The 17552-nt window shown below is 35.5% G+C and overlaps 1 protein-coding gene across 1 annotated transcript; it reads left to right on the top strand.

Annotated features, from left to right (window-relative positions):
- The first annotated feature begins 13259 nt into the window (after positions 1 to 13259).
- Positions 13260 to 14795, top strand: LOC148956156 (uncharacterized). The gene has a single exon (XM_089089482.1). It carries the CDS (start codon positions 13260 to 13262, stop codon positions 14793 to 14795), a length of 1536 nt encoding a protein of 511 aa, XP_088945608.1.
- The last annotated feature ends 2757 nt before the right edge of the window (positions 14796 to 17552 follow it).

Raw genomic sequence — 17552 nt, forward strand, 5'->3', positions numbered from 1 at the left:
ACTGGAAAATAGTCGAAATGTGGCATTTAAATTACCCAGATTAAAAAAAACAATTAAAACCTCTGATTCGGTATTCCATAGCTTTATAGCTTTTCCATAGCTTTTTTTTCATATTCCATAGCTTTTTTTTTTATTCCAATATTCACGGTGCCAGGTACTTATTCCTCATATACATAATTTGTCTCTACTTTTACATTTTAACTACCTTTTTCCTAAAATAATTTTTTTTTTACAATTTCCCTATTCATACGATTTTCCATTCATAAATTTACCATACAACAATTTCAAAATTCACGTTCTAGCTACCCACGGCGGCAAGGGGCTGCTCCAATTCATTAGGGTTATAACATATAACATTAAAATACAAATTTACACTACGTATACATTTTTGAACTTTAAAATACTTTCACTTTTTTTAAACCACTTTAAAACACTTTTCATTACATTTACATAAATAAACAAAAAAATAAAAATATAACCCCAATTTTCTTTTTTTTTTAATTACATCACATTTAATAACATTCTACTCTCGCTGGGCCTTGCTTTATTGGGTAGCTACAACAATCCAAAAAAAAAAAAAAAAAAAATTCCCAAGAATCAAAAATTTCACAATCCAGGCGAATCGTATCCACCCCCTCCCCAATATATAAAATAATTTCCACTTATTTAAATTAAATTACCCAGCTTAGTTGATCAAAACACAAAGACAAGTTCTTGAACTTTTTTTTTTGTTATGTCAGTTACATGGGGGAATGTTTCTTATTAAGAAGCTTATTATTTTTTTTTTTTTTTTTTATTCTGAGAAATGCATAATGAAACTTAAGCTCTTTGACATAAACAAACAAGTTTGTGAACTTTGTTTTATCTTTGTAGCGGTTACTTTGGCGAATGTTTCCTAACAAAAAGCTTCTTCCATTTACTGTTATTCTAAGAAATATAAAATGAAAATGCCGAACTTTGTCTGATAATAAATACTTAGTATTGATATTTTCAAAAGAAGTCCCATAAGAACAAGACATATAATAGAACCCAATATATTTATATAAGATAAAAAGTTTATCGGATTTGTGATGGAAAATTATGTAATATTTAGGATAACCCTAAACATAGTGGGGCTGCCACTTAGCTTACCTCCTTTCTTTACGCCGAAACTTGAATTTAGCTCAACAGCTACTTCAAGAAAATGTTTTTTTTTATTTAAAATACAATAATATGACCACATTTGGGCCAAAGAAATTTAATTTTTTGGGAAAGGAAATGACAGAAATTCGTACGTTGCTGTAGCAGGATCTCTTTTGTTACCGCACATGAAAGGGCACTAGAACTTCAAATTTCAGTTCAAATTACTCCTGTTCGCGATATTCCAAAACTACTGATTTCCAAGTTAGTAATCCTTATGATTTTCGTTTTGAAAAGGTCGGGGTAATAATTTATAAGAAAAATTTAGTCACTATTTAGCTTTAACCGATGAAAAAGTGGTTCTTCGTACCCCTATTTCATCGGCTAAAATTTTTCTTTTGACTGAATGAAATCATGGAGGGAGACCTTCCCACCATACGTGACACCCCAGCCTCCCTAATTCATGCTTGCAGCTTACAACCAGCTTCTTAAGAGTGCAGTAGACGATCCAGCTTGTTTGTACCGGTGTTATGCCGAAGTTTTTATTTTGATCCCTCAAAGACTGTAAGATCAAAGAGGTCCTGCAGTCCCTCTCCCCCTCCATCCACAACATTAACTTTAGCAGCTATCGCAGAAAAACAGAACCAACTTTACCAACCTTAGCAGAAAAGTAGTCATTTACCACCTTTTATGAAACGGAATCTCATAAGGATTGTCAATAAAAGTAATTGCGGAAACGGTTCCTTTTATGGCTGTTTGCTCCTCCCGCCACCAACTTTTTAGCTCAAAGGTGTTACATCTTCTTTGAAGCGAAATTATTTTCAGATTTTATTATTTGAAATAAAAAAAAAAAATGGCTGCATGCGACTCTAGACTAGAACATAAGTTGCCTTCTCTAAGCTTATAGCTGCTCACCCCAAAATTATTATAACCTCTATAAACTGACAAACTAACAACATTGGGACTTTGTTTTAAAAATTATGGCTTTGTTTTAGAACACTGTGGCTTTGTTTTAACGCTAAATAAGCACTTGTTATAACATGTTTTAAAAAGAGCGACTTTTAAGCGGCGTGTCACTCCTTACTTACCGTTCGTTACCACGAGCTGTTTAATTGATTTACAAAGATGTGGTCACTACCTACTAACATGTGAGAACCATGTTAACTTGTACGCTTCTTTACGAGTAATTACTTTGTTGGTTATGACTAGATTATTGCACCTCCAAGATTATAGCAGCCTATAATTATAGCAGCCTCCAAGAGAAGTGCCTGAGTCATCAAACCCCTTTATTCCTCAGTTTTTAGATAATGAGTAAGCGTTTAATTTAGCCATTAGAAGAGCTTTAGCAACGGTCCTATCCTTGAATGATATACCAGGTAAATACATTAAAGTGATAAGTGTTGTGCACGATTATTTACTCAGACAGGAAGCAAAGGATGCTTAGACAGGGAGTAGGGCTGACAATAAATAAGGAAAAGGCTAAGTCTTGCTTAGGTAGGGAATGTATCAAACAAAGAATACCAGGTGCTCATTTTACGACTAAAAAGTTAAAAGGCTTCAGTTAATGTAGTACGGGAGTTTTGCCATTCTCTATGACTTTCTAGTGCCAAGCTAGCAGTGGAGGAAAAAAGGAATAAGAAGAGGAAACATGCTCATGCTAAAAAAGTGATTTTGTTTGCTGTTCAAGTTAGGGGACTGTAATTCTTCTTTAGAAGGTTTTCTGCCATAGGGATTCCAATGGTATTTTTTTTTATCCAACGTCATTTTTAGGCTGTTTCAGGTTATTTCTATAAGTTTCTCGATATAACTTTGTTTTTAATCGGAATTACCAGTTGATTTGAATAATACCCTATATAGATAAACACTAGCCCTCACTACCCTATATCTAATGCACGGTTAAATGTACGAAAATTTAAACAAGAATTATGGAGAATTTATTCCTGTATCATATTTTAATAAACAAAAACGGTAAAATTCTAGTTTAGTTACTTTTTGCTATCTTGTAAAGGGGTTAGGCTAGGAAAATAAAACTTACAGTAATGAATCCAGGGCCAAACACATACTCTGGGAAGGTATTGCTTCCATGCCTCCATGTTAATCCTCTTCTGATTTATAAGTCTTAGAAATTTGTTTAGTTTACCAATTGACCTATTGAAACTTTCCTGTTGTTTGAGTAGAATTCTAAGCCATATCAATGAGTTTTTTTGTTTTTTTTTTTAATTTAGAAAATGTATTTGAGGATCTTTGAAACCTCATAGATTGGGATTGAGCAAAGTTGTGAAGCTGAAAATACTTTTGTTGTGCTTCATTTAAGCAGAAAATCTATTTTGCAAGGTTTCAATTTGATAAACCCAAAGATTTTTAAAACCCATCCCTGAAACTTTGATTTTCCTAACCTAACCCCTTTCCAAGATAGCAAAAAGTAGCTAAACTAGAATTTTACCAACAAAAACAGCATAATATCTACAAGAATCATAATATTTGCAGAAAACGTAGATGACAGCGATTTTTTTTTTTACCTCTGATCATTAAAATTTGTAGTCCCGGCCAACCTACGATAGGTAGGTTTAGAGACAAGTTTAAAGGTGTAGGAGTAATGGCTTATACGAGCTTATAACTGACTGCCTCAAATTTTGAGGTGAAACCACTAAAAGAACCATACTATTTGGATTCAGAGTTTGAGCTTCAAAGAGTATTTAATTAGTTTGATTTAGTTGGTAAAAGACGTTACTTAGTTTGGTAAAATCATTGCCTGTATAGCAGTGCACGAAATAATTTCATGCTTGAGACTTCCATCAGACTTTATTAGGCTTCCAAGATACTTAAATTCTACAGAATTCTCAGGTTTATTGCAACCAACATTCAGTTGTCATATCTGTGCTGTATTGACGTTGTTGCACATGATTTTTGTCTTTTGGGCACTGATTGACAAACCATATCGTGCGGTTGTGTTTGAGAGCTGATGTTATGCTGTAAGTCTTCCCTTAGATGAAAAAGAACTGCAATATCATCAGCAAAATCACGATCAAAGACAGTGCGGTTCTCATTCAAGTGAACCCCTCCAACTAAGTTACATGTCCGAAGAAGTTAGCTGGTCATTATATATAGCAAAAATAATTGTAATAACGTTTTCAGGTAGGCTATAGTATTGTAATATTCTCCAAAGCCATTCTCTATGGATAGAATCAAAAGCCAAGAAGTGAATAAACGCTTTAGATGTTTCTGCCTGCCATTCGTTCGATTCTTCAGTTAGTATTCTTAAACCGAACATCGGATTAGCACAAGGTCCTTCTGGCCGAGAACCATGATGCTCGTCTCCCAGGATTACGTCAGTTCTCGACTGAATATTGTCCAGGAGTACTCGGAAAAGAAATTTACTTCCAATGAACTGTAAGATAATACCTCGCCAATTGTTCCAGTTGCGGGTTTGAGCTTTCACAAAAAAGTTTAATAATCACCCCTTTTTTTTGTCAGTGGGGACACTCTCAGTTTCCCAACCTGATTCATGACTTCATGGAGAGGTTTCGCTAAGATTTTTGCACCATACTTCAATAATTCAGGTTGTAGGCCATCAAAACCGACAGCTTTGACGTTCTTAGGCTTTCCATATGGAGTTTTGATCAAACAGTTCGTGGTAACGAACTGTAAGTAAGGAGCGACCCGGCTCAATGGTAACCGAAACTCTAAAAAACGGGATTTTGATACCAATAGATACATCAAAAGAATCAGATTTTAATTCTGATTTCAAATATATAAGTTTCATTAAGTTTAATCTTACCCATCAAAAGTTACGTGCCTGAAAAAATTTGGCTGATTTTCGAAAAAAGGGGGAAAGACCCCCTAAAAGTTATAGAACCTTAATGAAAATCACACCATCATATTCAGCCTATCAGAGAACCCTATTGTAAAGGTTTCAAGCTCCTATCTACAAAAATGTGGAATTTTCCATTTTTTGCCAGAAGAAAGATCACGGATGCGTGTTTATTTGTTTGTTTGTTTGTTTGTTTGTTTTTTTTTTTCCAGGGGTGATCGTATCGACCCAGTGGTCCTAGAATATCGTTGGACGGCTCATTGGAACGGAAATTAAAAGTTCTAGTGCCCTTTTTAAGTGACCAAAAAAAATGTAGGGCAACTAGGCCCCCTCCCACGCTCATTTTTTTCCTAAAGTCACCCGATCAAAATTTTGATATAGCCATTTTGTTCAGCATGGTCGAAAATATGATAAAAATGTCTTTTAGGATGACTTGATCCCCCAAAGTCCCCAGGGGGAGGGCTGAAAGTTATGAACTTTACTCTATGTTATCTTATTGTATTGGTTTTTGGGAAGTATACAGACTTTTTCAGAGGAGATTTTTTCTGGTCGGTGGGGGACGGAGAGGGTCGGGGGCTATATGGAAGGATCTTTCCATGAAGGAAGTTTTCATGGGGGAAGGGACATTGCTATGACGGGGGCGCCGGATTCCCCAGCATTATTAAATAAAAAGATCAGGAATTAAATAAAAAAAAAACAATTTTTTAAACTTATAAAATGATTGTGTTTAAGAGGTAATTTTTAAATAAATTTAAAAAAAATTAGAACTATAGTTTAAAGAGCAGGGTATTGACTAGGGGCGAACCCCCTAATATACGTGTTAAAAATTTATGAATATAGAAGTTCGTTACGTAAGTTAATTCTAAGTTACGTATATTTATTACTAATAAAAACGTTCGTAAATAAAATTAAACAAGTTTCGCGAAAGCCATTTAACCAAATATAATATGCAAATTTTGTTTTAATTATTCATGTACGGTGAGCCAAAATCAAAACCTGCATTAATTCAAAAACGTTCAAAAATTAAATAAAAAAAACAAGTTTTTTAACTGAAAGTAAGGAACGACGTTAAAACTTAAAACGAACAGAAATTATTCCGTATGTGAAGGGGCTGTCCCCTCCTCAACGCCTCGCTCTTTACGCTAAAGTTTGACTTTCTCACAACTCTATTTTTTAAACAATAAAAAAACTTTAGCGTAAAGAGCGAGGCGTTGAGGAGGGGGACAGCCCCCTTCATATACGAAATAATTTCTGTTCGTTTTAAGTTTTAACGTCGTTCCTTACTTTCAGTTAAAAAAACTTGTTTTTTTTATTTAATTTCAAACAGGCTTATGGGCTCACTGCTTATATTCAGTTGAAAGATTGGCACTCCGTTTGAAGGCTCTATGGGATTTCGAGGCGGAGAAAAATTTAGTATCTTGTTGAAGATTCTCTCCATGTGTTGTCAATATCTTTTTTCTCGTAAGTGTTCACCCAATCTACTTTTAGCATCATATACAGGGTTACGAAAAGTCACCAGTGATTTCCTTCCTGTTATGATAAATTGTTTTACTATCCCCTTTACTGGCAGCTTCCTCAGCATCGGATGCCTTTGTCTCCAAAAATCAACGCCTGGAATTCTTTGTCCACCACTTTACAGCTCTGTGGATTTATTTATACTGCACCTTGAGGTAATCTTTATACAATTACTACTACTAACAGCTCACCGCAGCATCAAGTCACCTGAGTCCGGTACGGCTCCTCCATCCCAATCTATACAAAGCCAGGAAGTTCACATTTCCCTCAAATCTTTCTTATGGCATCCTACCGCCCTAACCGAGGACGACCTGCTTTTCGTCAAGCCCTAGAAGGTCAGAGAAAAGGATAATCTTTGACAGTCCATCATCCTTCATCCGCAGAATGTGTCCTAACCATCTCAACCTTTCCCTCATTATAGCCCTTGAAAGTGGGCATAAGCCACTCTTTTCACAAAGTCTACTTTTTGAATACTGTCATCCAGTCAGGTACCCAAAACAACCCATAGGGAATTTCTCTGAAAAACATCTAGCAAATCATCTTCCGTCTTTTGGAGCGCCCATACTTCACAACCATACATAACCACTATCTATCATCACTGTATCTTCCGATATTATAATCTTGGTTTGCAGGCTTATCTTCCTATTTTTCTAAACTTTTTTTCAACTTTGAAAAAAAACACTGGGGCTTGGTCATTCTACTTTCAACAACTTTACTGTACCCACCGTCTTTACTAATAATGCTACTTTGGAAAGTGAGGCTGTCCACTTGATTGATCCTTACGTTGTTCAACGTCTCCTTTTCATCTTCACCTATTCCTAGACCTAACAACTTAGTCTTCTTTACATTAATTTTCAAACCTATTCTAGGTTTGACAAACCCCTAAAAGTTCATTCATTTTGCTCACACTTTCATTAAGGATGCTTAAATTATCAGCATAATCTAAGTCCAGGAAAGTTTTATTAACGCATTTGATTCCCTGTTCTCCCATTGCCTTTGCTGTGCTCCTTAAGACTAAGTCCATCAAGCTAATCTATATAAATAGGTATAGAACAAATCCTGCTTACCTACTGATTTAATAGGAAACCAGCTGCTAACCTCATTTCCTACCTTAATTGCAGCAGTGTTATCCTCGTACGTAGCACAAACCACTTTAATGTATTTGTTTGTATGCCATACAAGGATAAGACCTTCGCTAAAACTCTTCTATCAGCTGAATATAACACTTGCTAATAATCTATAAAACTAAGAACTAAAGGTACTTGATGACCCAGGCCCTTCTCAATTATTAATCTAGAGTGAAAATTTGGTTGACACATCCTCTACCTTCGCCAAAACTGTACTATTCATATCTTAAAACTTTGCGTACACCATCTTTAAGTCGAAAACGTATCATCATACAAAGTAATGTGCTGCCTAAAGAAACCAGGTTAATGCCTCAATAATTACCACACTCACTCTTATCACCTTTCTAATACCGGGGTTTAATTACGAATTTCCTAAAATCGTTAGGTACTTCTTTAACAAAAAAAAAAAAATTATATTCGTCATCTTCAGTAACTTATTTCTAACCTCATAACCACGATAATTAAGAATGTCATTTACCACACTATCACCACCCGGGGCCTTATTATTTTTTAATACTTTCAGTAGTGTCACTAATTCTTAATCACAAACAAAATGTTCCTTTACATCCAAGGTGTCAAAACCTTTTTCATACTCCTCTATATCTTTCTTTGTAGCTCTATCCCGGTTTAGCTAATTCTTATAATATTCTGTCCTTCTCTCTTTTTTCTTTCCTTATAACTAATTATGACCCTGTTCCCATCTTTAACTGGTACAAGTCCAGATTGACTACTCCCTCTCAATTAATTAACATGCGAGTACAATATTTTACTATTATACCGTCTAGCTACATCTTCTAGATCCTCGGAAATTTTATCCATAGCCTCCACTTCACACGTCCTTAGTTCATATTTAAATACTTTCTCCACTTCCTTTACACCCCTCTTATTTTCATATGATCTATCGCTCAGATAGTTCTTGTACAAGCCACTCTTCCTCTCTATTAAACATAAAGTATTTTCACTAGTATTCATAGCTGTGTTCCAAATGGTCTTCCCTAAGACCCCATCAGCGATTTCATAAATTATTTTCCTAAAATTATTCCATCCATCATCTACATTGTCAAATTTTAAACTCTCCAGTTGAGAATTCAGCTATTCCTGAAAAATTTCTATCAACTTCTCATCGTGGAGTCTACCAGCATCATATCATCCCAGAAGGTAGTTACCCTTCCTAAATTACAGCTTTAAATTAACCTTAGACAACTATATATATATATATATATATATATATATATATATATATATATATATATATATATATATATATATATATATATATATATATATATATATATATATATATATATATATATATATATATATATATATATATATGTATATACATGTATATATATCTTTAGATATAGTTGTCTATATAGATGGTGATATTTACTTTTAACACCAATAACAGCATTCGTATATATCCTAGTATCTTGTATTGATTCTGCCAATCCTTCGGTTTACAATAATACTGATCCTGCCAATCTTTGGTTCACAATAATATACCATATCAACTTATAGGTCATTTGATGACCAAATACTGTATTGGTTATAACTAAATTGTTACACCTGCAAAATTCCAGCAATGTGTAGCCAATACTGTTTTCTTTCCCAATACTGTTTACAGCAAATTTACCTTAGCTGGGATACCATCTGTGCCTATTTCAACCAACCTGGGCGTTAAAATCTCCTAATAGAAAATATCATATTTTTGTACCTGGGACCCTGATTATTTGTTCCTCTAGTTGCAAGTAGAATTCATCTGAGTCGCTACTATCTCAGTCAGTTCTACAGGGGTATATAGTGCTAAGACAGATACCCTGAACATTTTAGTCATAAAGTGAGCAACTAGCATTATATTATAAATACCTTCCCAACCTATACAAGATTTAGCAGCTTCTTTGTTTATCATGAGCCCAACTCCCTGTCTATGTATACAATCCTTCACGCCTGAGTTAATAAATTGTTCAAATCGGCTCAGGACTGGAGAGCAAGAAGTCCCTGGGACCTGCAGTTCAATAGAGACTTTGTGCAATCCTGGGCCCGTCTTGGTCACAACGGGTTTTCCGCGCTTGGCAAGGATCTTCTATCAACAAGAGTCGAAATCCTGCGCAGCTAATCTCAAGTCCATTACCTTCGACTCATTATATATTTACCTTCCTAACAGCATTTGTGCCACTTTATGATAACAACATGGTTCATACGGCTCCATGCTGCGCCATCGGGTAAACTCCCCGTATATTTATATACGGAGCGATGTAGAAAAAACGATCCACCAACAACTAGTCCACGGCCAGCACAGACGTCAATTAAACGCGTATCATTGTCATTCATTGCAGTAAGGCCGCCCTGGCAAATCACTTGTGGTGTATAGCAATGATCACGATTTACTTTGGCATTAAAACAACCACACAAAGCGAGATTATTGTGTCGGGGTATTATGTTGGATAGATCAATTGATTCAAAATAGAACGCATCTTTTGTGGAATCACCAGCCTCAATATTCGGGGTATAGGCAGTTATGATTGTCAATTTATACTTGGAACTAGGAAAACGAGCTGTAATTTCAATTTTCGGAATAAACTTGAGCATCGATTTCTTCGCTGATTTACAGCGCTCATGAAACGGCTAGAGTGACTTCAGCTTCACGCCTTCTCCCCTTTCCAGAGACGAATACTTCATATGAATCAAAAAGCATAGATCCAAAACCTGTGAGTCTGTCTTCTGGCAAAACTACTATTTCAACATAATATAACAAAAATCTTAATTACATCCAAAAAAATACAAGGCAATACACCTATGAAGCCTCAGTTTTTAAAACGACCTTTTTCGTGATTCGATAAAAATCCAAAAGAAGAGGTCTTTTGCTATATCCACTTCTAATGTGGACTTTGAACTCTTTCAATTTGGATAAGGTTTTATTTGTCAGTCATCTTATTTTCGAAGAAAACATTAACTAATTCTTATCTAAGGCTTGTTCAAAAAGTTGCGTGTCTGTGCATAAATTTTGTCTGATTCAACAAACGAATTAAAGGCGAAAGAGAGGGAAAACTTCAAGCCATGATTCCAAAAATGTAATTAGAAATATAAATAAAAACAAAATAAAGACCTAGGAAAATTCTCCCCGAAATATTCATTCAAACAGTTTGAATACACAGGCCTTGTGTAAAGGTTTTCAAAAGAAACATTTCAACGACTCAGGTTTCTCCAAATCAACAAAAAAGTGGTGCAAGAGATGGAATTTCTGTGTTGAATACGGAGAAAACTTACATGTAAAAGACGTCTGGTTTATGAAATAAATAAAAATAATTTTATTATTTATTCTATTAATGGATTAAATTACCCAACAAGAATAGTCCTTAAAATTGTATAGCGATACTTCTTATAAGTCCTCGTAAGCAATAACGTTACAAGTTTAGCTTAGCCTTTTATCAAACGATGCAGAATATTGTGGTTTCAGCCACTTATCTTGATTTTCAAACCAATACATTTTCCTTGATATATTACCAATAGATTACAACATTGTAATAATGGTACCTGCTTTTTAATTAATTTAACTATTACGATTTTAAAAAATTTAGATTTAAATGATTTAACTAAAGAAGAGAAAAATATAAATTACGTAAACGTGAAGATTATTGGATCCATATCCTCGGTACTGCTTATCCTTTCGGTTAGAATGATCGAGTGGCTAAATATGGAGACATGTATAATGTTCTTGTTAATTGTATAAATGGTTTCATGGATCATCCTTCTTTTAAACATTCCATTAAACGTAAAAATCGACCAAGAGGGCATAGGAAAAATAATAGAAAAAAGAATATAGATTTAGATATCTATTTGACGGAATTTCGCCAGCTATTTGTGTCTAATGGTATGGCGAGTATAACAAAATGCTTAAGTAAGTTATCAAAAAATAATTTAATAAAATTATTTAGTCTCCGAAGTTATAACATCATCTTTTTGGATCTAGTGAACTTTAAAACCAGCTGTGAAATTGTATTAATTCAGTGCCTTGAGCTATAATATATTCAGTGACCTTGAGGATTATTTCACAGGATTATTTCTGCTACGGATTATAATCTAAGGTAAACTTATTGATATGGACTAATTGCTTTGTTTGGATTTTTAATACGGTAGCAACAACAGTTCAATTTTAAGGGAAAGAAAAGGAAGGAAAGAAGGGAAAGAAAAAGAAAAAGGAAAGAAAGAAAATGGATTATTTGGCTAATAAAATAGTTTAATAGCCAAATTTCATTATTTTTTCGCTGATTAGTGACAGCCTGTGCAGAAGAGAGCGGGAACAAACACAAGAGCCGTATCGGTATCGGCCGGATATTGATCCTTAAACTGCTGGGGAAAGGCGATTTGGGTACCGGCAATTCCCACTGGCTTTGTAACCTGTATCTCGTCAGTATTCTTTCTGTGTAGTTTATTAAGCATTCATTCACCCAAGAAACGAGTAAATAGCCAGAGGCGATACTAGTATTTTTGTGAATACTTTTTGGACAGATTTTGGATGTGATAAAGGACGTGGTTTGTTAATTGTTGTGACACCATTGGGTACGATTGGACTTAATTTGGATAGATTATAAGCGGAGAAAAATGGCAAAAATCAAGTATTTATATAGCCCTTTTTTAAATTTCATCCAGCGTTCACTTAACTTCAAAGATATTCCCCATGAATCGGTTGTAAGCACTGCCGTGAGATTCTCTGACAAGGAATCTGTCACACAAGCCGTAAGATTTATACGAGATCTATTAGATAAAGATGGAATCATTTTGAAAGAGCGTAGAAGCACAATAAATGTATCTGTTTTTGTAGAAGATGCGATTCACATACAATTGGACGCTAAGGGTGATTTCCCTTTCAAATTCACTATTTATTATCCATCTGAGACTCCTTCCATATCTCACGATGTATTTACCTCATTAACATGCAAACTAAATGAATGTGGTGAAAAAATGAATGCATGGCTAGACTGATGCAATGCCAGTTCTGTCACTAAAACGTAGCCTACTCCCAGCGAATCTCTAAGTATCCCGCTTCACGTAAAAGAAGCACCACACGAAATCTATAAATCGTGCCAAAAGCAGAAAGAATTTCTTGATTCCAATGGCGCATCCGGAAAAGTACAGAAGGTAGTTACGAGAAGCGATACGCTGGTGTTGTATGTTAGAACCGAGCATGATGCAGAAGCTATAGCTAATAGCATAAAATCAAATTCCGCGGCTGTAGTTAGACTCCATAAACCGAAATTCCTGGCAGTGGCTAAATTTGTCCCTGAAGATACGACAAACGAGGAGATTGAGTCTGCTATGGAAGGGATCCAAGAAGCGAAACGCTATGGTACTAGCAAGTCAGTCAACCTAACATTCAGAGACAAAGAAGCTCTTGAAAAAGCACTGAAATATGGCGTTTACGTCGGTTATTGCCATATCAAGGTGGACAAATATGGTGCCGCCCCTCTGAGGTGTTTTAAATGCCAAAAGTTTGACCACTTGCAACGATATTGCCCTAACAATGCGAAGTGTTCCAGGTGCTCCGGAGATCACGAAAACCCTAAAGACAATCCATGTGTCCGTGACACTAAATGTGCTAATTGCTCCGGAAAGCATCCATGTTATAGCTCGCAATGCCCGGTTTATAAAAAACAAGTAGAGGCTAGTTCAAACAAACGTAAGCAATGAATGCAACTATCTCGCTTTATAGCAGAAATATATACGGGCACACTCCACACAAGCTGTCTCTTTTAAGTGATCTAGTAACCAAGCATAGCATAATATGCATTCAGGAACATTTGGTAACAGCCGATCATTCAGCAATCCTTGACCGATTTCCAGGAAAGGACTATTTTTTGCAGTCTGCTATCCGCAACAGCTCAGTTGGAAGGCCGAGTGGTGGAATCTTGATCATTGCAGACTCCAATTTGCAATGCACGCTAATTGATTCATGCGATTCTTTTTCTGCGATCAGAGTTCCTGGTCCAAATGGCTTTATAGTCATATCAGTGTACCTCCCTACAAATTATCGTGATGTCCTCTCAGAAAGGCGTTACACGAAGGCTTGTGCGAGACTCGGGAGGTTGGCCGAACAATACAAGTCAGAAAAGATTATTATCTGTGGGGACTTCAACTGTCAGCTTCTGGATGATGATCGTTTTTTCACCATATTAAGGGAGTGTCTGCCAGACGCTATGGCCCCGGTTCCAAAATCCCAGTCCTTCAAGTTTGTTCACAGCGCATCCCTGGATACATCAGATATCGATCACTTTTTCGTAAATTTCCTACTTCCGACCGGGATTAAAGCCATTGTTGACTCGGAACACAATTGTAGCGATCACCTTGGGATTAGCTTAATGGTACCATTCTCCACCTACAAGCAGTGCCCCGGGCGATCACGGTTTATCAAGAGTGAATGGCAAAGGATAGATCAGTCCTTGTACAAAGATATTCTTGACTCAACTCTTGCTAAAATCAAAGTACCGTTCCACCTGCTGACTCATGGCCAAAATGAAGACAGACTAGCCCTGAACATCTTTTACTCCGAAATTGTTCATTCAATGAAGCTTGCGGAATCTGCCACTGTTCCAGTGGCAAAAGTGTACCCCAACACTCTTAAAAAGGGATGGGATAACCCAAATGTCAAGTTTGCCAAGAAGAGATCCAAGTTCTGGTACGAATTGTGGAAGGACTGCGACAAACCCCGCTCTGGAGTAGTTTTTCAGTGCTTTCGACATGCCAAAAAAGAATTCAAACGTACTGTAGAGAATATGCAAGTCCAGCAAGTGGAGAAGTTGTCTTGTGATTGCAGGAGTGACCCAAACATCTTATGGAAGGAATTCCAATCTAACAGGACCGACGCTGATGTGCAAAGTCCCATTCCCGATGAAAGTTGGGTAAACCATTACAAGGACGTGTTTGCGCCACCACCCAAGGAGCTGGACTCTGTTCATAAATCTGAGTTAGATAGGCAATTAATCAGCGCAAAACTCCGCCACACTGATTTCATTGTTTACAAATGGCATATTGAGCTAATTGTGAGAAAATTGAAAAAGAACAAGTCTCCAGGGCTCGATGGGATCACTCCGAGGCACTTACAGCACAGCACAGAACGTCTACATGAGTACTTAGCCTTACTATTCCAAATGAGCATCAAGCTGGGACTCACACCTGCCAACTTTCATGGTTGCCGCACATCCAATATTCTGAAAAAGAATTGAGATCTCTTGCTTTGTAAAAGCTACAGACCAATCACAGTTTCATTGGTTATCAGCACAGTATTTGAGAAGGTACTGTTGCCCCATATTACGTCACACGCTCTAATGGGGGACAAACAACTTGGATTCAGAAATGGGTTGGGCTGTGGACACGCCCATCGGCTACTAAGAAGAATAATGAGGTCTACATCTTTAGTTAAAAAGCCACTTTTTGCCTGCAGTGTGTACATTTCCGCTGCGTTCGATTCTGTCGTCCAATCGCAGGCACTGTGGTGCCTCTTAGATTCAGGAGTCGACCCCCGCATTGTCCTCGTTCTCCATGACTGGTACTCCCACACGCATATTCGTCTAGCTTTGGGATGGGAAACAATCGCCGGTCACCGCAAGCAAAAGCTTTCTGAACCCATTCGGCTCTTCAAAGGAGTTCGGCAAGGATCTGCACTAAGCCATATCATCTTTAATTCTGCGATTTACTCTGTAACTAGATTCGTTCGTGGGACCTTCTTTTTGGAGGGCTTGGATCTAAGTCTCATTTCTTATGCAGATGACTTGTTGCTCCTAAGCAGCACGCTGAGGGGTCTACAAGAGAATCTTTGTCTTTTAGTGACCCTATACAGAAGAATAGGACTACGAGTCAACATAGAGAAAACCGAATTTATCGTTTTTAGTGGCACCAACTCGACCGATTCCAATCTTGTCTTTGACGGTATCAGAATCCAGCAGTCCCAGTTCCTAAATTACCTTGGTATCACGTATGGCCAGACGCCTAGGTCAACTAGAGGCTTGTTGGCTGAATCAGTCTGTAAATCTATCCGCTCAGCATATGGAAAAGCTGTCAAATGCAAGTGGTCATTTAATCGATTTATTAAGTCAAAACTATTCAACGCCGTCGTCTCTCCTGCCATCTGGTATATATCACCCTTGTGGGAAATGTTGTCCCTCACCGAGCGTCGAAAAATACGAACCACGTACTACAGATTTGCAAAATTTTTGCTGTGACTTCTACTAAGATTTTCTAACACGGAGATCTCATCCATATATGGAATCCTTGATCCATCAACCAAGGTGATTGATCTAGAACGGAGAGCCTCAAGACGATCCCTCAGTAAACTCTACGACTCACCGCTGACTCATCTGTTTCTGTGAATGAAATACCTGTATTTAATTTTTAGTGTTGAACATGTTTTTCTTCATTTTTTGTTTCATTTTGTACTCCGCTTTTTTTTTCTCCATTTCTCCATTGTAAGCGGGCATAAATAAATATATATATATATATATATATATATATATATATATATATATATATATATATATATATATATATATATATATATATATATATATATATATATATATATATATATATATATATATATATTAATAATAATACACCATGTAATTCAAAAATTCAACTAGTTTATGATATGGTATGTATTTTAACTAGAACCAAATAAATTTCAAAGGATAAAAAGTCTGATAAAAGGAGAAGAGATTATATTTATCTATAAATTTTAGAAGTAAACAAATAGAGGATATAAACTTATTTGGAATTTTAAACCAGCGTGAGGTGAAACAGCCCTTCCTAGTAATTTAAATTATAAGAATAATCCGATTATAAAATATAAGTTTTCAAAAACGATAGGACAAATGATTTTTAATCATAATTTAATACTTGAGAATTTTAATACGGATAGTAATTGGAAACCTGTTTGTAAGTGTAAGCAATTTTTATCATTTGTAAATCCAACTTACGAACATATTATTACAGGTGATTTAGCAATAATAAAACAAACGGATCTGCAGAATATAATGAAAATGGGGCTAAATTCCGTCTTTCAAATCATCTAAAACACTCGAATGTGCTTAGTGGGTTAAATAATGATCTAGTTTTATTTATCGGTAATTGGTGCAAAAAAGAGAAAATTAATAAAACAGTTTTCAGAATTGGAAAAATTTAATTATTAATAGGGTTAGAAATAAGATATATGATATGACAAATAATCGTAATAATGAGGTATTTTTTTATAATGCTAAGATAAAACAAGCGATTGCTAATATAAAGAAGGATTTTGTAATTGTACCTATTGATAAAGCGAATAATAATTTTATAGTAATTTGTCAGAAGCTATATTGTGATGTCTTAACAAAGGAGCTTAGTACAACGAATACATATAAAAAGATTCAAGGGGTTAATAGTAGTCTATTGAATGGAATAGAGGATATACTCTTTTAAATATTTAATAATTTTTAATGATAATGATAAAAGTTTTCCTTTTTTATATTGGACTGCAAAATTTCAAAAAAATCCCCCGAAACCACACTTTATTGCGGGTGCAGCAAGATGCCCTACCAGAGTTGCGGCGACTGACCTGTCATGTATTTTGGGAGAAAAAAAAAAAATTAAGTCATATTGCTCGGGAATTAAAAAAATTTCTAAGATTAATCCATATTGGAGTGTTAATAATTCATTTCAAGTAATAGATTCTCTGGCTTTAGTTTCAGCCAAAAGAATGGACTCATTTGATTTTACTACATTATGTACAAATCTACCAATTAATTTAGTATTTATAAATTTAAAAAAGATTATTAAGAAAGCTTTTCTTTTGTCTAATTTGGCTTTTTTTAAATTTGATAAGTATAATAAGAAGGCGAGATGGACTAATTACTTTAACAGTACCACTAGTTCAAGATGTTATAGCTTAGATATGATTCACGATCTACTAGAATTTATTCTATTTAATACTTTTACAAAATTTAATG

Source organism: Artemia sp. Qi Xiang Cuo, chromosome 1, assembly GCF_049724085.1.
Source record: "Artemia sp. Qi Xiang Cuo chromosome 1, ASM4972408v1, whole genome shotgun sequence".
Lineage (NCBI taxonomy): Eukaryota > Metazoa > Arthropoda > Branchiopoda > Anostraca > Artemiidae > Artemia > Artemia sp. Qi Xiang Cuo.

Bases quoted from the DNA above. Each gene is read 5' to 3' on its own strand.
- LOC148956156 (XM_089089482.1), top strand. From the start codon at position 13,260: ATGAATGCAACTATCTCGCTTTATAGCAGAAATATATACGGGCACACT.